Raw genomic sequence first — 23,065 nt, forward strand, 5'->3', positions numbered from 1 at the left:
TGGTTTTAAGCATATTTCATCATTTAACTACATATGTTGGCCCTTACCAAGTTTTAATAAACCCAATAATACGAGTGACTGACTTACTTTAGAGCGATTCAACATTACGTTAAAAGTCAATCAGTCGTGTCCCATCCTTAATTTGTTTTTAGAAATGTATATAATTTACTAGAAGTAATTATTATTTACTCTTGGTAGAAAGTCGATCGGCAGTTGTTTGAGAAATGAATCCTGTTTTGAATTACTAAGTGATTATGGAAGTCACTCTATTATTACAGAAAACATTGTGAAAACATTTACTATTAGTATTGAAAGAGATTGTAGCAGACAAATTTTCCAAATGATAGTACATCAAAGCTGTCCACATTAGATTGTCAATAATTTAGAACTATAAATAATGGACCAATCATTTATAAAGATTGGAGATAAATAGTTATAGTTGCTTAATTTCTACTTATTTTATTTATTTTAAAACAACATTGAATGTGATCGTCCTTGTAATTCATTAAGGCTATCACGTGCAACATAAAATAATTGAAACACCTGATCTATTTTCATGACAAAGTTATCACGTTTTCTGACATTTAAACCGGCAACGGATTTAGCAATGGTAAAGAGCTTCTAGGATTGCTGCAATGTCATGTACAGAGGTATAGCCTTTACACGCGTGCCCCTCCCAGAAAAATTTCAATAATTATACTTCATTTTGCAAATTAGTACAATTTTTTAGACAGCTTCATTGTTTTTAAATGAGAAAGGGTCGTATCTTGTAAAAACTGTAATCAAGCGGAATGCGTCGGGAAACAATTATTTGGTCAGACTTTGATAAACCTCATTAACTTTTTCTATGAAATAGAATTTTGACGAGTCATAGTTGCTCATGTGAATATATTTTCAGTGTATATTGTCAAGCATATTCTGATCTGTATATTTGTTAAAACGTTGGTTTTTTTGAAACTCCAAATGCTGCTCAAAATGTGGTTTCTCCTGATTTTCAAAAAATAGCAAGTTAGATTTATCAGTTTCTATTTCAATTTCAATTTAATTATTTATAAAATGGCTTCTTTATTTCAGATGAAGGTCTGAAAGGTGCATTTGGTAGTATGATAAGTGTTAATGTATCTAGTAACACAGATCTTAGTGGTAACAACAGTATGAATATGTCTGCAAATAGAAAACAAGTCTTTGCTAAAACAGCAATATAGTAAGTTCTCACAGCAATAAAAAAAAAGCCAAGATAAAACGTTATCAGTTATGTATGGCTCTTATTCCAACTTTGACATTACATTATTTCTACTATTATACATCAATAACTGTAGCTCAGAAAAAAAGTACATGATATTGATCAATTTTCAAACAGTCACCTATAACAGTTTTTTTTTTCAAGGAAGGCTATTTATAGCCTGAACTTGACTTAGAGATCGTCGGCAAGTGGGATTCAACCGGAAGTGGGATATGGCCACATGGAACCGCCTAAATATTCCGCGGTCTGTTCTCTTTACCCTCCCCCTTTTCCACCTTGCAAATTTACATTAGTATATAGCTCCGCTGCCGATCAATATATGATGATTTATTTTTCATAAGAAATGGAAGTATTATGACATCAAAGCTTTAGTTATATTTGTTGAATTGCAATAATTCTATGATTATGTGCTTATTTTAAACTATTTGAATTTTTGTCATAGCGAACAGGACTATTTTTTTCTAGTTGACCTGACGCAGGTCAAACACGGTACCTCCAATAACCGAAAACAATATGGCGTCGGAAGGACAAGTGACTAATTTCAAAGTACTGACGCCATATTAATTATTACAGACTTTTGTTAGGTATCTAGAAAGCGCTGGAATATTAATAAAAAAACCTTATTTGCAAGTATGTTTAAATACCACAGTAAGCAATTATACCACCAAAAATGTGTTTATTGAGGTTTTCGGATTTTCAATCTGGTTTTCGGTTAACACCGAGGTTTTTGGTTAATCGAGCAACCCGGTCAAGCATTCACAAGAAGATGTCGAAGATGTCGGAAGTTTTTAATGACGGATTTTTTGGACCTGCAATGTACACTCTTTGAGTTGTTAGTATATTGTTAATGTCTACCATTACAAGATGGGTCCTGTAGGTTTGAAAGTGTTAATTTCTTTGTCAATTTTACCAAGGAGTTAAATATATACTACTATCATGACTATGAGAATATATTGAGAATGGCGGGAGCTTCTAACAACGGATTTTTCGGAGCTGCAATGTACGCTTTCTGTAATGTACAAAAAACTTAAGTATAGTTTTAATGTTTATGATTACAGTGAGGATGTGGGGGTGGGGGGTTGGCATCCCTCCTTTTTATGGGAAAATTATAATTTCCATGTGTAAAGTTGACAAAAATAACAAAAAATGTCGTAGCAACCCCCTTTTTCTGAGGAACTCAAGCAGTCACCCCTCATTTTCAAAGTGTGTGGATCCGCCGCCTGTGCCAGATCCTGAAGGTTTTGAAGTTCTATGTATAGTGTTTGTAAACTACAGGTATTTTTTTGAACATTTTTCACATAAGTGCATTGTCAAGATATACATTTAGAATGCAGATCTTAAAGTTAGATACAGGATTTTCATGACACATAAAAGACACAATCAATTAGGTTAGAAATTCTATGTCCATGAAAGTGGATTGAAAATATGATGGATATCAAGGCACCCAAAAGTAGACCTTTCTTAGAGCTGATTTTCAGGGACATTCATACATGTACAATGTATTAGGTAAGTGAAGGTATACATAAGTTTGTTCATATACTTCCAATGTACACAATGATTTAAAATTTTCAGAACTGGTGATAGGTCTACTGTAAACATTGCTAGTGTAGAACAGTTGTCATATGTCTTAGCAAAATTTGCAGTTTACATTTGTATGTCTGTGAACAGGAAATTTATACTGAAAACTACAAAAATACATGTGCATGTACTCTATGGTTACTGGCATATGCAGTCCGGTATCAATTAAAGATTTCATACATGAAATTATGATGTTTGTTATATAATAATGCAGGTATCAAATTTGTTATATACTTTACAGTGTGACATTAATTGCTCATAAATAAATCAACATACATGGAAGGATCTACTCCTACAACGTGAGAGGTTGGAATTCCGTTCCTCCATACCCCAACCTCTTACTTCCGAACGGCTTATTGCATAACGCTCGTTCCGTCGTTCCTTGAAATTGGCAGAATTATAGTAAACTATTTTTTTTAGAAGTTTTTTGCTCATTTCTATCTTTAGATTATGCCCTTGGTCACCCCACCCCCTCCCCCTAGTCCACATGATTCATTTGTACTTCAACATCTCCAACCCGGAATTTCAAAATGTGGATTCATTCTTTGAAAATTCATCTAATATTGATAGTCAGTGATTCCCATTGGAGATCATATTTTTGAAGAAAGGCTGGTTTAGGTGTAAAGTGTCGAGAAATTTGAGGACATAAACTTACACAGCCAGAAATAACAAAAACAATAATAGAAAAGAAGATCCATAAATACATTAATAAATAAGCAGTACTGATATGCATTTCATTAAAACAGATGGTTACTCTTTAAAATGACTGTTTTTGAGCGGTTTATTTAGCTTGCAATTTGGTTACGTGAATATTTATGAGGCCTTCCTTGACTCAGTGCCTCAGCACTTTGATTCTTTATTAATTTTATCTCGTCTACAAACTTTTGATGAATTCTTTAAATAAGGTATAACGTGTAGAGTCTTGTCATCTCTTCAGTTCAACAAAATTATGTGTCAGAATTCTCAATGGTTTTTGGTGTCCAGCTGTTTAAAACTTTATCAGCTATTTACCCACAGCATAACTTGAATATATTTTCTAGCCTCATCCTGTGGATTAATCTTTTTGGTAACTGGGCCCATGTATCCATGTTGCCTTTGAATGAAAAACTATTATAACTATAAGAGTATTGTATTAATTTTAATGTCTTTTCTTCTACAGCAAAGGCAAGACCGTGGCAGTTCGTAAAGTAAAAAAGAAAGAATTTTCTCTCACTACTAAGATACGCAAAGAAGTTAAAGCTGTGAGGTATTTGTTGGATTTTAATATTTATCAAAAACATTTTGAAATTTAAATGCTTCTTAGGTAATACTCAAAATATGTTAATTAGGAACAGTTGACATTAAAGTTAATAAAAACTAAACTTTTACAAAGAAGTAATGTCTACCTGTATTATTACAAACTTAAATTCTTCACATTTTTTTATGTTTTGGTTCATTTTTTCAAGCATATGTTTACTTTCTTTTTCATGATAACACAATTAATTTAAACACTCAATAAATAGGTATGCTAATAGGTATTATGTACTGTCAGCTACATATTCGTTACCACAAGAGATAATACAAGGTGCATAAAAAAATCTAAGTTTCTTTTTTCTGTCTATAACACTACATATTTTACGTGAATATTATAATGATAATTTTGTATACAGATCTGTACTATGAAACGTACATTAAACTCTTCTTTAGAATAACCAAATTAAGAATGATTATTCGTGCCAATTTAGTATACAATCTATATAAACTTTCCAAAGTGACGAAGTAAGACTAGTTTTGTGGTCTGTAGCTGTTTCTGAATTTATAAAAGTGAATTTGCATGTTTTGAAATGCTTAAATCCCCTTCTGTCTGATATTCATACAAAACCTGCTATACTTTGATTCTGCGGACTTGGCAATATCATCCTAAAAAAGGCCAATTTGCATAACTTGAATTGACACAAAGGAACAATGATGTGGTATAAATGTTTTATTTTAGAGAATTAGACCATATAAATCTTTGCAAGTTTGTCGCTGGTTCGTTAGAGGTGCCTGAAATCTGCATTTTGACAGAATATTGCCCAAAAGGAAGTATAAGCGACGTTCTTATGAACGATGAAATACCACTTAACTGGGCATTTAGGTAAGATTAAACAGAAACATTAATGTCAATCGATTTTTCAAAACTATTTCAAATAATTGATTTTTCTTTAAGATTATATCGATTATATTGAAGATTTTAACTACTGTTCTCTTAAAGTAAGGAAATCCATTTCGCAAAAAAAAAATGTATCGAAGAAAACTATGATAATGATGCAAGAGTAATCAAGGGAACCAAGGTTATAGCGGTAATCAAAAGAATATAATCCAGGGACAAAGACCAGACATGGAAAACAGACACATACAACAAAGAACATAAAGTAACTAAAATCATACATACAAAGTAAAAAAAGTAAATGAGCAACTCGGACTCCACTAAAAACTGGGAGCATGGACCAGGTGCACCGGTAGGGTAAGCGTCCTCTGCTTTTCTAGAAACACCCACCGAGTTGCTCATAAAAAGTCTAGTCCGGGGTAGATAAACAAGGAAAGGAAAACTATGACCCTTTGAATAAATCAGTTTTCATGATGGTGATGGATATATCATAACGATCCACGAGTTCATGATGACCACCATAAAACTTCTGTAGTGATGACTTCAATCTTTTAGCAACATAACCCTGTGCCAGAAGCCTATTTGTTAGAGTTCTAGCGCGATACAAAAAGTCTGCGTAGTTACGGCAAGCTCTGGCATAACGTATGGGTTGTGATATGAACACTCCATACGCAGGAGCCGGAGTGATGTGGCCACAGATGAAAGGAAAGTTGACAATTTTGAATGAAAAGTCATCACGTTTGTCGTAAAGTTTGGTCAATAGTTTTCCTTTACCATCGATTTCTAAATGTAGGTCAAGATATGAGGCTGACTTCACAGTGTCTGTAGTATCCTTTATCTCAAGTTCTTTTGGGTAGATGCGATGTTTCAAATCCCCGAAATTAGGACGTCATCTATATAGCGGAAACTGAGATTGAAGGATCTAGCCAAACGATATTCTTTCTTTCTGATCAAATCAGCTATAAAGTCAGCCTCATAAGAGTGAAGAAATAGGTCAGCAATTAGAGGAGTAAAATTTGTTCCCATTGGAATGCCGACCGTTTGTTGAAAAACACGTCCACCACACTGGACAAATATGTTGTCGATTAAAAATTCCAGCATTTTGTAAACATCTTCCTCTGTATATTTGGAAGATGATTTGGAATTATTTCTTACAAAGTATGAGGAATCTCTACCAAGAACTATATATTTGTCTCTAGGTGTACCATCTTTTTTGGAAAAACAACGATGTATAATGTTTTAAGTCGGGATTTTAACTGAGTATGGGGAATAGGAGTATACAGTGTTGAAAAATCATAGGTCTTAATGCTATTATATTCAGATAATAGTCTTGAACTGATTGTCTCCAAAAGATCTTTCGAATTTTTCAGGATCCACATTGAATTAATACCACTACGGGAGTAACAAGTGTTGTGGTAGGACTGCAGATCCTCTTTGTTTTTCTCAAAAACATAATCAGTTGTCATAAATATTAAATGAGTATAGTTAATCTGTAAGTGTTCTTTTAAGATTCTCCTTTGCCACCGATATTGCTCGTGGTATGGCACAGTTACATCACCATAAATTGATTCATGGACGATTGAAAAGTAATAACTGTGTCGTGGATGACAGATGGACGGTCAAAATTACAGACTATGGATTAAATGAGTACAGACGAAAAGACGAAATGATGATTGATGATGACGATGAATATGACGACCAGTATCAGGAGATGAGAACACGTGTGTATCGGGCTCCAGAATTCTCTGGTTGGGATTATACACCAACTGAGGAGGGGGATGTTTATTCTTTTGCTATCATTATGGTAGAAATAGCCACAAGAAATGATCCATATGGGGTACGCATATTGTAATTAAGGCTTGGACGAAAAAAAAAATGCAAAAATGCATACTATTATTATGGTAGAAATAGCCATGAGAAAATGTGTGTATGAGGTGATGATCTCGTTATACTTAACTTGTATTGTATGAAAATATGCAATAATACATATCATTATATCTTACACAATAAAGGATTAATTCTATTGGAAGAAATATAATCATGTGACATAGATTAATTTGGATTTTTTTTTTGTTTTAATCACAAGAAAGGTTGAATAACCCCTAAAATTCATGCCATCAATCACCCTATTATTCACCGATGAATAACCCTTCAAAAATGCAAGAGCAGTTGAATAATCCACATTCAAAATTTTCAGTCAATAAACAGCAAAGAAACCATTTTTAAGGATAACCTAGCACATTTGAAATCATGCATTTTTTTTGTCAGTCCTTTGTTTGTTTGGTATAATTAAACAATTGCGGCACTCTAATTAGGTGAATATCCAATATTGTCAACCTCACTAAGGTTATTCCCCTCGTGCTAAAGCCTCAGATAAGTAACCCTAGTCCGGGTTGACAATTTCGGATATTCACCCCTCAGAGGGCCGTAATTTTATATTATGAAGACAGGGGCGGATCCAGAATTTTAGATTAGGGGGGGCGCACATTTAAAATTTTTTTCAGGTTAAATTTTTTAAAATATTCTTCTAGAATGGGTGCAATGTAGATATCTTTTGCGGTAAAATTAGCGAGAAAATGTTTCCACCTAAAACCGCCTAAATCTACCCCTGACAACCCATGCTTTGCAAACTTTAGGGTTGGCGCACGCCCGCCACGCCCCCGCCTGAATCCGCCTCTGGAAGAAATATTGTTATCAAACTGCAAATGCATAAAAAAACAAATCCTAAAAATCATTTAAAAATAAGTTTTTTTATAACAAGGATGAAGATGCGTACAGTTTACCAGAATATTGGAAACCATCGGTGCCAGATCTTTGCACTGGAGACGACGATAAAGAAAGTCTTTGTCCATGTCCTGTAGAATATACAAATGTAAGTTATCGGTGTTAGATTTGTAGGGTAAAAGGGCATTTTACTTGCATCTGTTTGGTCGCTTTGAACTGAAGAGAAAAATAAAGATATTTTTGCCATTTTTCGTGTAGAATTCGATATAATTACTAAAAATAAAACCACCACATCCCGATGCACATGGCACCAGCAAATAAACAAAACTATTCAAAAAGATGTCATGTATTCCTCTGCAAACAAATGTCGTTGAAAACAAGTTCTTAACAAGTCAAATGCCTTGTTGTCCCTCTCCGAAACTTTTTTCCAAATACGCATACAAATAACATGTACTGGTTTTATATTTAATTTTGGTATGTCGTCGAAACTGGCTTTCTTGTACCTATCGATAAAAATATATGTGCTAAATATAATTTTGTTTTGTTTTTGACAGTTGCTAAATGAAAGTTGGGATAACCTTCCAGGAAACAGACCTGATTTTGAAACCGTTAAGAAAACATTACATAAAATCAATCCACATAAAATGAGTCCAGTTGACCTTATGATGGCAATGGTATGTAAGTCAAATGAATACTAAGGATGAACGACGTCATATTTCAGTAATTATTTTAAGAATCACAATGAACTCACTTTCAACTTTTTCTGCAAAGGTGAAGGTGAATGCTAAATAATTACTACACTGGATCGCCTTTTTCACAGTTGAGAAAATATAATGACTAAAGAAAGATAACTCAGAAAAAAAAATTATTATTGTCATCAGGGCTTAGTGTCTTCAAAATCACAACCAACAGATACAAAAGCATTCATGATCGTTTATAAGAAAAAGAGGCTTTCAAACACTTTCATCATTTGTGTAATTGTTTCATATATATTGAAAGCAAGTACTTCTTTGTAAGTATATGCGGATCCTATGGCGGACTTATTATGTATATAAAATTCCTCAAAATAAGTACATCGCTTAATAAATCAAATTTACTTATTAAAGTGTTAATTATTGTTAAAGTATAAAACCACTCAGAAAGGAGTTTGGATAAGAATAAATAACCAGGCAACTTCGTTATTTAGTATTACATAATTGAAATAATCTTCTTTTTTTTTAATCTTTGACAGAAATTCTTCTGCCTCCCTCTGTTGTTCACCGTGTCCACAATCGATAAGTATCAAATCGAATGTCGTTTTACGCTGGTTTAGTACTTTTTAAATAGTTTCTATTTAGGGAACTACAATTTGACTTTTTTTTATTGGGGGGGGGGGGGGCTTTGAAATGACAAATGTGAAAAAAGAGAGGATTGCTTTTTTTTCGGGAATGAAAATGTATAAAAGCCATGAAAGGCAGGGCCTATATCTTCTCAAAATATAAATGGCAGGATAGAAACTTAATTCAATCCTAGCCCCCACCCCAGCCATAATAAATCAGATGGTTACTCCTTTATTTAAACGATTTAAATTTGCTAACGCCTACTTATATTTAAATTTAATGACAATGTAGTTTTGCCTAGGAATATTTGTTTCACAAATTAGCCCTTAAAGTCATATCTAAAAACATTTGAACTGTCGGAAATGTATTTATTATTAAAAGAATTACTAAAGTACAGAACTAAATGTCAGCTGTTATGTTCCAGATGGAGAAATATTCAAAACATTTAGAGTCAATCGTAGCTGAAAGAACACAAGATTTAGTACACGAAAAACAGAAAACAGACAGACTTCTGTACAGTATGTTTAATTCAATGTAAACAAAATTATTCAGACTTAATGAAACTGATTAATGGAGTATATTTTAAGAGAAAGATAAGGTTGTGTCTGTGTAAGATTGTTAAATGAATTTTTCAGTTATTTTTTTCTTATCCTGTATTAAAAGAACAATATCAGAAACAGGTTTTTCCACATAAGATTGCAAAGACAGTATTTCAGTTTACTAAGTGTTAACTTCACATACATATTTATGTTTTTGTAATGGGGTTCTTTAAAATATAAAAAGAAAGTTCTGAAAAATACCATCATATTATCGTAGTAATTAAGAGTCATCTTTTGATCTTTTCCGCCATTCTGTTACACACCCCGTGTACTTTTGTTTCAGGTATGTTACCAAGGTCTATAGCAGAAGACCTGAAGCTCGGTAGAGCTATAGAAGCGGAATGGTTTGACAAGTGTACGATATACTTCAGCGATATAGTCGGTTTTACAACTATTTCTGGTGGTAGTACACCAATAGAGGTTGTCCAGTTACTAAACAGTTTATATATAACGTTTGATGATATCATTGACAGATATGATGTATATAAAGTGGAAACTATTGGAGATGCGTGTAAGTTGAATTTCGATATTGAACCTATTGCCCATTCTTAAAACTGGCCCCTTTTTCTGTATTCTTATTTAAATGTTTGAAAAATGGTTGTTTTTCTACCACGTAAATAACTAGATGTAATGCTATTACGGATCTTTATACTTATTCAAAACAAACAAAAAATGATAAACTGTAATTCATAAATAAGCAAAATACTTTCCCTTGGCTTGCAATAATTAGACAAAGTGCATATTCCTTTACATATCTTTACTTCTTTTGTAAAATCACTGTTTCTATAAGATTATCTGATAACGCTTCATCTTTAATTGAAGTTACCAATGATCCGTTGTAGACTTGTAACAAATTTCTAAACAAATTAAGCTGAATACGAAGTGAAAAGAAGCATTATCTCTCGTGTTTTCATACAGATATTTAATTGTAACACATGGCGTGCTTTGTGTGTTATTTACTTAACACATGCAGAGTAGAAAAAAACATTTATATACACCTGTCTTTTGAAGGAAGCATTAAGGTATACACATCTCATAATCGGCTTGATAATAGTTAAACAAGTTTGTTTTGTTTGTTGAGGTTTAACGCCCGTTTGTCTTCATGGGAGGAAGCACAATTTCGTTTTTCATTGATTTCTGGTTATGAGACAATGAGGCGAGTGTGTACCGGTGCTTTAGCACAACTTGCATTGATCTTTATCAACCGTATAATATAGATTTTACTATTAAAACATATAAAGTAACATATATAAATGAGTGATTTTTCTTTCAAAATCTGTTCAGAAACGATGTTTACATATTACTTGACCTTCTGCACAAGAAATTTTACTGAATTATGCATGTCATGCAAAACGTTTATAAAGATATGAGTGCATATTCATCCTACTTCTTTACCTCTCACGATTACTGCTTTATCATAGACATGGTCGTATCGGGTATACCAACACGCACAGCTTTTCATGCTAGAGAAATAGCCAACATGGCGTTAGAAATTGTGGCGGCTTGTAAAGTTTTCGTCATACCCCATCGTCCAAGTGAACCACTTAAAATCAGAGTCGGTTTACACTCTGGTAAGTAAACACGTTTGTAATTTTTTGTTTTTGTTTTGTTTTTGTTTGTTTTTGTTTTTGTTTTTTTTGTAGCTACGACTTAATACAACGACAACTTTCTCTGCAATTCTGTCATATCATTAATAACAAAGAGAAACCATTTTCCTTTTATAATTATAGAGCAGTTCTTTTTAACTTGACTTTTTTATGACCATATGTAATTCAGTTTAACACCATGCCTTTTTGTCATCCTATGTATGGTAATATCAAAATTACCAAACTTATTATATCTATGCAGTAGTAAAAAAGGGATAGTCAAAAAGAAAGTCCGTATAACAAATGACAATATCAGGGTAATATACGGAAAGTTGGAAAACGCCGCTATTTGGTACAGGCATTTCAAAATAGAAAGGTTAGTTAAACCAGGTAGCGTGCTAAACCTCTCGCTTCCATTGCGGTTCATTATTTGCGGTTTATTTAAACACAAATGGGCTGCATACAAGTTGCCACCGATCAAAATCAGTAAACCAGTAGTCAAAACAATACAGACGATATGAACAATTAATAAGTGAAATAAAAACAACTAAATACAATAAAAGTTAAGTAAATTCAGGACAGGAGCTTCAAAGTAAGTCTTTGAGGGTAAGACAAGATGAAATAATACTTCATAAATAAAAACTGCTGAACATTAATTTAAAGACATGATGGAAATCTGTCAGAAACAGAAAAGTTTTCGATAAGATATGGATATCGGAAGATCGGAAATAAAACTTATGCAGCGTACAAGACGTAGTTTCTTATAACCTTGGTCCAAAAGCCTGTCACTAAGACAACGGTGGCGTCTTAAGAAGTCAAAATAGTCGCTACTAGCTCTTACATACTTTACCAACTTAGAAATATAAACACCATATTAATCTGAAGCTGGTATATTACAGCAGTGGAAGGGAACATTTATAATTTTGAAATCAAAATAGTCTCGTTTGTAATATAGTTTGTCCTGAGATGACTACTGTTTTCAAATTCGAGGTAAGGGTATAAAAATGACGCGGAGGAAGTTGTGTCAGTAGTCTATTAAATTGTTAATTGTAATGGATAAATAAATAGAAACCATTTTTCAAATTTATGATTATTATTGGAGAGAACATCGTCAATATGGCGATCTAGCAAGATTTTGTAAGAACTCCAATTCATAATAATAAAGAAATATACTGGCTGACAGAGGGGCAGAATAAATGTCAATTGTAATACCGATACTTCTTAAAACTTTTCCTCCGAAAATATCAAATATGTTATCGAGGAAAAATTCTAGCATACTGATCTCCTGTTTGGAGCACCGTAGTAATTTTTGTCTTTTTGTTTCGGAATGCACAACATTGTAAGAATTGCCATTCTTGCAATTAAATGTATTGTTGTTAAATATTTATTGTGAGGTATGATTGTATATATTGATGAAAAGTCAATAGTTAAAATAGAGTTCACTTCTGCGAAAGAGCAAGATTTGGGATTATCTAAAAAAAATCTTTTGGAGTTTTTTTTTTTTTTTTTAGAATCCACTTATTATTAATACCTCTACGCGTGTAAACAATTTCTCGTCCTTCCTTCACTGCGGACAAAATCATAGTGAGTCGTACAGACAGCTGTTTTGTTGAACAAATAGATGACCCTGCTATGTACCTTTGCTTGTACGGATTTTTAAGTAAGAGAATTAAAAAAAATCAAATGTACATGTTTGTAGGACCTGCATGTGCCGGAGTTGTTGGACTTAAAATGCCTCGATACTGTTTGTTTGGGGACACAGTCAATACAGCGTCTAGAATGGAATCAAATGGAGAAGGTATATTTCCTTGGGAGCGATTTCCTTTTGTGTTCTTTTTCTAAATTGTTTATCATATTTAATTTGTCCTTCGTTTTTTTTTGCCGTTAATGTTAACATGCATTGGAATAAAACACCTAAAACACTAAGAGCCTATTACACAAAACGAACCATGTGTATGATTTTACATATATGTATGACTGAATTTTTTTTCTATACTATACTTTCAATTATTTACGCCTTGCATTTCCTAGATTTAATTAAAACATCTGATACACTGTAAGTCACGAATAAGCATAGTTCTAGTAATAGAGAGTGTAGTTGAATCTTGCTACCACTCCTATCTTACTTTACTCGTCTTAGACATGGACCTTTGAGAATATGGAGGTCATCGAGAAAGTTCATTTGAATTTTTTAAGGAAAATATTTAATATTAGATCCTGGACACCGAAGTATATGGTTTATGGTGAAACAGGACGATTTCCCGTATCATTCTTGTTTAAATAAAATGTTTATGTTATTTGTCGGAACTGTTACAATGTTGTCAATTTAAAATGTCTGGCATTTTATATGAAATTATGTATAAAATTCATCAAGCAAATATTGTCTGATTTAAATGGTTATTTCATGTAAAAAGGAAATTAGATGAATGTAAATAAAGCTATCTATGGTCAAGCCAATTAACACCAAGTATTGGCGCTACATAAAATACTCTTATACAAAGACTAGTAGACCAATTTTATCAGAGTTTCTGAAATGGAAAAATCTTCTACGGGAAGGTTTTATTTTACTTTTAAAGCATATTTCAAACTAGAAAAATACCAATCTGTATTAAACAATGCAGATGAACTTTTGAAAATTCAGATGCTCTAATTTTAAATTGTCAATTTAAGTAGGTCGCTGGCATAATGTACTATTATACCAAGATAGTGGAACTAAGGAATAAATATATTTATCAATTGTGGACTTTTAACTCAGTCAGTACGTTATATATATGAATTTGTTCAGATTATTCAGTTTACAGACCACCAAATCAACCAATGAGCATTTGGAACGTACGCAAAAATAGTCCTACGCAGAAATCACCCCTGTTCCTCATAGTGCTGTGAAAAAAGTTCTCATCTTAATTAAAAAATTTAAACAGTTTCTGAAAGGAAAAACATTTCTGTACATTTTATAGGTGCATTTTGCTTCTTGTGATGTGATGCCTAATTTCCATAATGATTTCTAAATATACCCCTATCTTGTGAAAACACTGGGATTTCCCATGCTATTTATAGACACTTTACTTTCGGTGACCAGTACTGCACTGCAAGTCTGCTAACCCCACATGCCATTCTGAGGATTGTGAGCTGACATATGTAGAATCATGCTGATATATATAGTCCTCTGCAGGTTAAAGTTAAGGTAAAGTCCAGAGAAGCCATTGAATAGTATGAAATTTGCATAGAAGCCTATGGGAAGTGGAATTAGTGGTTTCTAGCCTATATAAACGGAGGATGAAGTCCGAGGTCAATATAATCTAATAGGTGCATGTATAAAATATTAACTGAGTGAAAGTCCTTGATTTATGTATTACATATGTAGATATTGTACTTTCTATTTTTCTGCTTCGTCTGCGGCGCTTTCGCCATGATTGCCTGAGAGTAATTACGGAACGGAACGGTTAATATCCGGATCTAAATTTGGAAGTATAGCGTCAATATACAAAATGTACATATAAATAAAAACATAGCGTCAATATATTTAAAATTAGAAAGAAGGCTTCATGTACGTGGACTATCCTTTGCATCATGTGATCATAATAACTAATGAACTAAGCTGTTGATATCCATGTTTTCTTTCTTACTGTAAGCCACATTGTTATAAACTTGTTTATAAATTGCTCTTAACTGTTCCTGAGTAAGCAAAAAACTTGTTTTATTTTGTCTTGTAAAGTGTTTGTCATACATCATTGTCCTACTAAGTCGTTGTAATCAAGTCGGTTAAGAATTTTGTCAATTTTTATGTACAAGTAACGTTGAGGTTTATTTTCACTTTTAGCTTATAGGATTCACATGAGTAATTTCACTTACGTAGAGCTGACATCATATGGTGGATTTGATTGTGACCTTCGAGGGATCATACCAATCAAAGTAAGACTATTTACTCCAAACTGACATTTTCAAGAGATGCACAAGTACCTATTTAGAATAATTTGTCTGCTGAACGAATATTTAAATACGGCGTCAGTCACGTTCCTCACTAATGTTGAAATTTGAATTGTTTTCCTAAGGTCCAAATGATCTGATGGCTAAACGTGACAAATGCTAACTGTGCAGATGAAAATAAGTAAAATAATGTACAAAAAAAAAAAAAAAAAAAATCAGGAAATAAAATTGAATAACGAAAGGACACTGAATAAAAAAAATATTCACTGAAGTGTTTCATGGCTATCCAAACTTATCTTACGACGCATGAACCGACTATCGGACATAATGAATGGCAAAACATACGTTTATCAAACGACTTGAGTCATCTTATTGTGTAGCGGCTACATGAAAATTATAACATAGTACTATATTAGTGAAAACATTTGTCTATTGAGATTAGAAATATGCGGTATAATTGTGATCTTGAACTTTGTGACAGATAGTAATCGAGTTCGAGATTTGATTATAAACGATCGTATATTTATTGACTGAGAAAATGTCATGCTGACTTGTTGTATGAAAGTTATTCAGTTTTTGTTTGTTTGTTGGGGTTTAACGTCCGAGCAGCAATATTTCAGCTATATTCAGACGATGAACATGAAGTTGATGATAAAATGAACATGAAATTGATGATAAAATGAAAATGAAATGATGATGAAATGAAAAATGGGATGGGACACAAGGATAATGGGGTCGAAAAATTTTGATTGCCACTGGAAATAGGGGAGGTGGGTAGGGTTGGGCAATTTAGCCTCCTGTGGCTATGGTTCCTACTCCGGGAGAATACCACAGTAGGGTTCTTCAACGTGCAAGGAACGTGGCATCTTTCCCAACACGGTGCACCACTATGGTTTGCGGTCAGGTTTTCCGTATTATAGCCTGACAACCCCAGCATGTAACACGTCAGGGGTACCCCATTCCACCACCTGGGGCACACATCCCACTTGCTCTGTGGGCAGAGCGCCCTAGCCCCCGGCTAGGGCTCTGAGCACTATTTAGTCGCCTTTTACGACAAGCTTAGCGCTGTTGCAGGCCTATTCTTATAACACCCGGACCTGCACGGGGCGAAAGTTATTCAGTGCTACGTCATCATTAAATGCTTTAAGTATATGATTTTGATTAATATCCCCTGTTGGTTGCCCGCATTGGCAACGTTTTACATTAAGGGTACTTTTTCGGAAGCCAATTAGAGATTAAGGTAAGTCGACTGTATATATTTGAGGGCCGATACTTAAGTACTAAGTTTTTAGTGGTAGCCCTTGGCAGGGTTGTGTGACCAATACGAATCATACATACATGCCATCATCGCAAATATCCAGACTCTTGAAAGTCCAGTAGTTGATATCAATGTCGGGTCTAAGAGATTTACAAAATATAAATATTATGGATATTTTTTTCCTGCAAAAAAAAAGGAGGGATTATGTTAACATAAAAAATTAAAAATAAACTTGAGAAACATAGTTGGATTTAATTTTATTCGATGAATTATATTACCACTTGATTCTCGTTTTCACAATCTTGAATAATTACATCATAACTATTTTTTTTTTAATTTCAAGAGTGAGCGGGCCACCTTTTGGGTCCGCCTATTGAATTGTTCGTGGCTTTAAAGTTTCTGTAATCCACAGCCAAATTCCCCATTTTCGTTTGAATTTTTGTGTTCATCTCGTACGTATACTAAGCAAAAAATAATCATAAATTGCCTAGAACTTTCCTGTTTTCGAACTAATATTAAGTTTAGGTATAGTTTTTCATTTGCAAGAAATTTGTTATCTCCCCTGACTTAACATTATAGAAGAGCAAGGTAAGTTTTTCCTGAAAAGAAAAAAAATAAATAAACAAATATTGATGTTAAATTTTTTTAAGCTACGGAGTGTTAAGGCATTGATTTTTTACATCAGCGTAAATTTTCTTTTGCAAGTTATGCAATATCAATATACCTAGAAAATAAAATTTGACGAATGGCTTATTCCTGACATGTTACCTCATCTGCCGGACGACAGCGGTATACCATAATATAAGCGCTAAAGCACAGCTTGATACGCCTATATTTATATCAATCTTTGAGGCTTGAATATCAAGCTTTATGATATAATATAAAGATAAGAGTATAATAGGTTACGAAATGTTATCTCTGTCATAATAATTCATAGAATTAACATAAAACGCATTTTATTTCATTTTCACTGATACAAAAACGAATAATGCAAGGAAGAATGTTGGTTGGTGTATGTTTAAAAATAATAGAAATTATATATATATCTATTTTTTACAATGTGAACGTCATGATCCAGGACTTAAGTAAGAAACTGAAAAATGGCAGTTAAGATTTTTTTTTTTTTGGGGGGGGGAGGGGGGGAGTTTGTAAAAAATCAAAACTTCGCGCCCAAAAATGTTATTTTACCTAGTTGAAGGGGGGCGTCTGCAGAACCTTCATTTTTTGTGCCGTCAAGTCACTGGTTCGTTTTTTGGCGGGATTTTTTCAAAGGTATTATTTTAGTCACCATAGAAATCTTGGGTGGGGTTGACTTTCATAGAAATACATTGAGCGATTTGGAAAAATGTGGAAAAAAATTCGGACCGGATTGACTACCTACTGAACTTGACATCTACTAGTCGTACGTCAAAGTGGCTGTAGGTAATAGGATTTGCTACAGCTCTCTGTTAACACTGCTATCCTGAGAGTTGAATGTTTGTCGAGTTTGTATTAAAGTTTATGTACCAATGTTTGGATTGGTAAGATTTATTTATTGATTTTTCTTTCTTACAAAGCACTTTAATATGGTTGTGACTGTATCAATGCTGTGGCTCTCATTCTCAAAACGCATTTTATTTTGAATTTTACTCTATACATAATTAAAAGAATGTTCTGAAAATATGTCCTATATATTCGAACACGAATATGCGTACTCAGGTCCGGCTTAAATAAATGATATTTTCGAATAAACTCATTTTATCTATTTTTGAAACGTCGTGTTATCGTGTTAATACAATGAGAGAGAGATACATTTGATTTCTTTTGACATCTTCAGGTAAATTTATGCCACGATGTTAATTTTTATCGCACGATTTATTGCTTTGTGATATGAAGTTCAAGATCAAAGTCCGGCGGTTTCTAAAAAAAAATGATAATGGCGTATGGTTATTTTTTATTACTTTAATCTAATTTTGTCAATTTCGAATATTTTCCACAAATTCCAAGTTATTTACTTCGTTTTACATCATGATAGTTAAAATTATTGATTTTGTCCTAGTATTAATAGTGTTTGACACATGTCACGGAGCCGCGTTATTGTGACTAGATAACTACAGAATTATACTCACTTGAATATAACGGGTGTCGTTGGCGGAGCAGGATATGATTTCGCTTCTGGAGCACTTGAAGTCAATCCCGTTTTTTTGTTTTTTTTAATTTAAAAAAATGGAGTTCATTTTGGTAGTGCTTTAGGTTTTTCTGTGGCGTCTTGTTTCCCTTATCCGAATTGTGTATTAATATCGTCTTTGTTTATGTATTCAAGTTTAAGCCATGTTTTTGTATTTTGGTGTGTTTAAATCATCCCACTGCTAACGCTTCGGTATATTTACCGATATTCAAGTCTAATATAAAATTGTGAGGCAGGTGTAACCTGTATAAGAGAACGAAGTTGAATGTATTGATATTTTTAAAATAAATGACCTAAAGGCTTTTTTCAGTTTATTATTAACTAGGATTAATTGCTCTTCATCATTTACAAAAACTTTTGGGCGCCAGTAGTATTATATTTATTGTTGTAAAAGATATAATTAAAATGAAAACAAGTACTATCTTTGAAAATAAAGATGGCCGACGCAGTAAAATTTATTCTTTTTTACCGATAATTTTCTACATTTCATTCAATAAATAACACATATGGCACGCAATTTTAATTTTCGATACAGTTTTTTCGAACGCCATTAAGTTGTCAGTATTCGGCAAATCGGGAAACAGAATTGCGATCAGGTGACTTACGTTTCCATGGAAGAGCGTCTTTAAGGCCAAAGGGTAAAAAGCGAAACTATACCGACTGCGTCGGAAAAACATCCTTGCTTTTTGTGTTACCATTGGTATTACAAGTTTACTTCATGCCAAACTGAAATCAGGCTCTCAGTGCTTCTATGGTCAAAAGTAAAATTCGCATTGACACATTCTATAAGTCTAACAGAAAGAGGGTCAACTCGTATGTAATTAAGATGGACAATATCATCCAGTAAATTCGAGAAGATATCTTATTCTAGACTTTTGCACTCAAATATCATATTCTCGCACTCGATCGTGAAAAAGTACTAAGCCGAATTAGAACGATAATGTGAACTTGACATTTGATTTCCATTCACTGCTATTGCAAACGTTTCGTTTTTGTTAGCTCAAAGTATGCTAAGCTTGCTAGGACGTTACGCACGCTATTGTGGCACATCCGGTTTATTCTTTCGTTTGTTAATAACACAAAATACAGGTACTCTTAGTCTTTTTATATCCCTTTGATTTCGATTTTTTTGTCTCTTTCAGTTGCATATTTTCTATAGTTGTAATTGCAGAGACAGGTATAAGTGTCCAATTCTTGTTATCTAAAGCGAAAATTATTTCCGTTTCATTTCCCCATTTCCCGGTCGACGAAAAACGCTCCAAACGTTCAAAAAGTGAAAGTTCGACAAATCGCTAGACATTTGTTTCGTTCGAATTTTTTCCGTTTTAAACGGTTTAAACCATAAAAATGAAATATGTGTATTCCTAAGTGTATGTACAATTACAAAGTATTATTATTTCATAGAATAAATAGACATTTTCAAAAAGACGTAACTTTTTTGTTTGTAATGAAAATATTATCAAATGTCGACGTAGAATTGCTGAAAGTATGTACATTTTTAGAAAATATTAATCGGAAAAGAATATTGTGTAAATAAGTTCTTACATTAATAACAGAATTTGATTACTCAACACTTTTTAGAAATCTGACCATTTACCAATACTTTGCATTAAATATTTTTTTGCCTAAAATTAACGCAATTTCGATAATTATCTCAAAAGGAACACATGATATTATTCTTCCATGCAAAGTTTGGCGAATTTCGTACCCTCTGCAATAGCACAATTCACTATTTTAGCTTTTTTGAACCGACACTGTTACACCTGACATGCGGAATTTTGATGTTTTTTACAGGTTTTTGGAAAGTTTAATGGATTATAAAGAATTTGAAGTATCATTTGTGACAAATATTCAGAACTTATTGTTTGTCCTGATTCCAACAGTATACAGCTTTCACATAATCACAGTTTCGATTGTTTACAATAGTTATTTATAGTTTAGATAGGTGTGTTTTTTTTTTCAACACAGCCGCAGTAGCGTGGGCAACGTAATAGTAATATGTAAACGTTTTTAAGTACAAGATTACCTTAGAATCCCTCAGAGAGCGTTACGTCCTAATTTTTAGCCAACTTCCTAAATAGTGTATTGCACCAAGTATTTGAGAACCAATAAAAGTAATGAAGGAAGTGGAGAGTATTGTCGATTAATATAATAATATTAAAGTAATTATATTAATTGTATAATGGCGGGAAACTATTTTTTTTTTCAAAATAAACCAAGAGGACTGTTGTGAACAACTTTATTACTTTCCTAATTTAAGATAATTTTTTTGTATTAGTATCAAAACATTGACGTTCTGGATTAATTTTAGGTTTTCTTCTTTTCGTTTGCCCTCATACTTGGATTTCTGCTTCCTCTACGAAACTAGTGGTCTTCTGTAAGACATCAACTGTTCCATATACTTCTCTTGTCACAATACCCGATGGTACTTGCATGTCTGGATTTTAGGTTGTATTTTGCTCACCTGTAATTTGGTTTGCATGATGTGAACCTGTACTCATGTTTCAAAATGAAATCATTTATTAGGGCAAAGGTGATATGAAAACATGGTGGCTTCGCGGACACACGTCTGACTACTCAACTATTCATGGTATTATGGGACAGAAAGAAGCCACGGAGCATATAGACCAGGTCATACCTCATGGAAGATTACCTCCTATTGCCGTTCACCCTAACGATTTGCCAGAATATGTACCTGGTAAGTTCTCCTTTAATGGAGTTCATTGTAACGTTGTAACTTTTGCATATTTAATATTTCATCGTTACTAAAAAAACAGTTGTTTTTTTTTTATTTTTTTAAATTTTTTATCAATTTAAATATTGTTATAGCAGTCGCCAGAGCCCACAGATTTGTAAATCATGTTAGCATCTGCAAGTATCTCTTAAACCTCCGCAGGAAAATAGTTCAGTTGACAGTCAAATGTCTCGTTAAGGCTCAAATACAAACACCAAGACCGCTTTCACAGTTATTTTTTTTAATCAAGTTTAACTTAAATGTGTACAGATTTTAGTACGGTTTTCGCCTTGTAACATCGGAAAGAGATATATAAAAACAAAACTTTGCTTAGACGGTGGGATGGTTATTTTTATAATGCAATTTTCTCTGTAATTGTGTCTGTGGTCTGGTATTATTGCTATTTGTAATAATCATTCTATTTGGCTATTTGACCATGTGTTAAGTAACGATATGTCATTTCAAAACTAGGTATGTGATAATAGAGCTGTTGGTGTTCCAGTTACTTAAAAATGCATAGCTTGTTTTTCCTTCATCAGACCGTTTTGCTGAAATTATATGTTTATGTCAAAGACTTCAGAGCCAAAAAGTTACAATAATAAGCGTGTGGTTAGATTGAAGTCGACCCCCGCTCTTTCCTTTTATGTTATCACTGTTTTTACAATTTTATTATTTATATCAAACCGTCGATATTAATTGATTCAGAACATGATTGCCTTGATTGTAATATAATACGGTTAGGAATTAGTCATACAAGACATAGTCAAGCTACGGATAACGAGTGAAACAATGAATGATGTACAAGTATTTACGTTTAATTTTCAATGTGGCCGTTAAAATTGAAGACAATCGATGAAAATAACAACATTTCGAACGATCTCGATAGGTCATTTTACAATTGGTTGATACATCACATGTGTAGAAACCTGATTTTTTTTTATATTTACCTTGTACAAATGAAGAAATTTTACACTGTAGCTGCATGCATTATTTTATTGTTTCATTAACAGATGCACTTGGTTTTCATACCTGTTTATTTGCTTATTTCATATTTTCATAGCCTACAGGTTATTAAAATTACTCAAATTAAATAACCCTGTGGTTCTCAAGACAATCAAGAATTGTGGGTCAATTACAGCCTTATTCGAGTATTATTTTTTTCGCATTTTAATTTCCATCTAAGTTTCTTAATAAATTTGCTTAAAAATGATGAATCATTCAAGAGCACGTTAAGATTAATCCAGAGATGCAGACAATTTCAACAGATGCCCGCTCTCTTCAGCGCACCTTTACTTTCTCCAATATGGCATTGTATAAAGAATAACATAAATATGTAAACACAATTGTCTTTTAACAGATATAGAAAAGAATAGAAAAATAAGCAGCATCAGTACATCCAACGACTCTGGGTACAACGACAAAGGAGAGGATGTACTGCCGGGGACTGACATGTAGATAAAGCGGATGGTGTTCGAGCAGTTATTTGTCTAGTTCTTCAATGCCTATTTTCTTTTGCATTTGATACCAAATTGTTTCTGGCATGTTGATAGACTATTTTGTTGGAGTACTTTGTTATTTATTAAAATGAAAGTTTGTTTAGTGGTGTGTTTAGTGTTATGTTGACACACGGGAAATGCATAATGTCACAAACTCCAATCTTTCAAGATTAATTGTTACTTTTGAGACCTTGGTGTTGTACGTTACTTTCGTGTACAAAGAACACCCATAGAATAAAGGATCACCAGAGCACATGATTTGCTCAACAGATTTGGTGATAATAATTGAATGATCTGTCTCACTTA

General features: G+C 33.1%; 1 protein-coding gene across 1 annotated transcript in view; it reads left to right on the plus strand.

The window, feature by feature from the left end:
- LOC148629838 (atrial natriuretic peptide receptor 2-like) overlaps nucleotides 1-22,862 on the plus strand; it is a 29,129-nt gene extending 6,267 nt beyond the window's left edge. The window contains exons 7-19 of the mRNA XM_088558232.1: nucleotides 1,075-1,204; nucleotides 3,981-4,067; nucleotides 4,794-4,937; nucleotides 6,459-6,786; nucleotides 7,711-7,821; nucleotides 8,228-8,347; nucleotides 9,417-9,510; nucleotides 9,875-10,102; nucleotides 11,013-11,162; nucleotides 12,877-12,975; nucleotides 14,998-15,089; nucleotides 21,056-21,227; nucleotides 22,621-22,862. Of these exons, the coding sequence (XP_088414358.1) occupies nucleotides 1,075-1,204; nucleotides 3,981-4,067; nucleotides 4,794-4,937; nucleotides 6,459-6,786; nucleotides 7,711-7,821; nucleotides 8,228-8,347; nucleotides 9,417-9,510; nucleotides 9,875-10,102; nucleotides 11,013-11,162; nucleotides 12,877-12,975; nucleotides 14,998-15,089; nucleotides 21,056-21,227; nucleotides 22,621-22,718 (1,853 nt within the window). The 3' untranslated portion in view covers nucleotides 22,719-22,862. The remainder of the gene's footprint in view (nucleotides 1-1,074; nucleotides 1,205-3,980; nucleotides 4,068-4,793; nucleotides 4,938-6,458; nucleotides 6,787-7,710; nucleotides 7,822-8,227; nucleotides 8,348-9,416; nucleotides 9,511-9,874; nucleotides 10,103-11,012; nucleotides 11,163-12,876; nucleotides 12,976-14,997; nucleotides 15,090-21,055; nucleotides 21,228-22,620) is intronic.
- Nucleotides 22,863-23,065: the final 203 nt, after the last annotated feature.

This window comes from Perna viridis, chromosome 1 (genome assembly GCF_037379345.1).
Source record: "Perna viridis isolate PV_CMFRI_1.1 ecotype Kerala chromosome 1, ASM3737934v1, whole genome shotgun sequence".
NCBI lineage: Eukaryota > Metazoa > Mollusca > Bivalvia > Mytilida > Mytilidae > Perna > Perna viridis.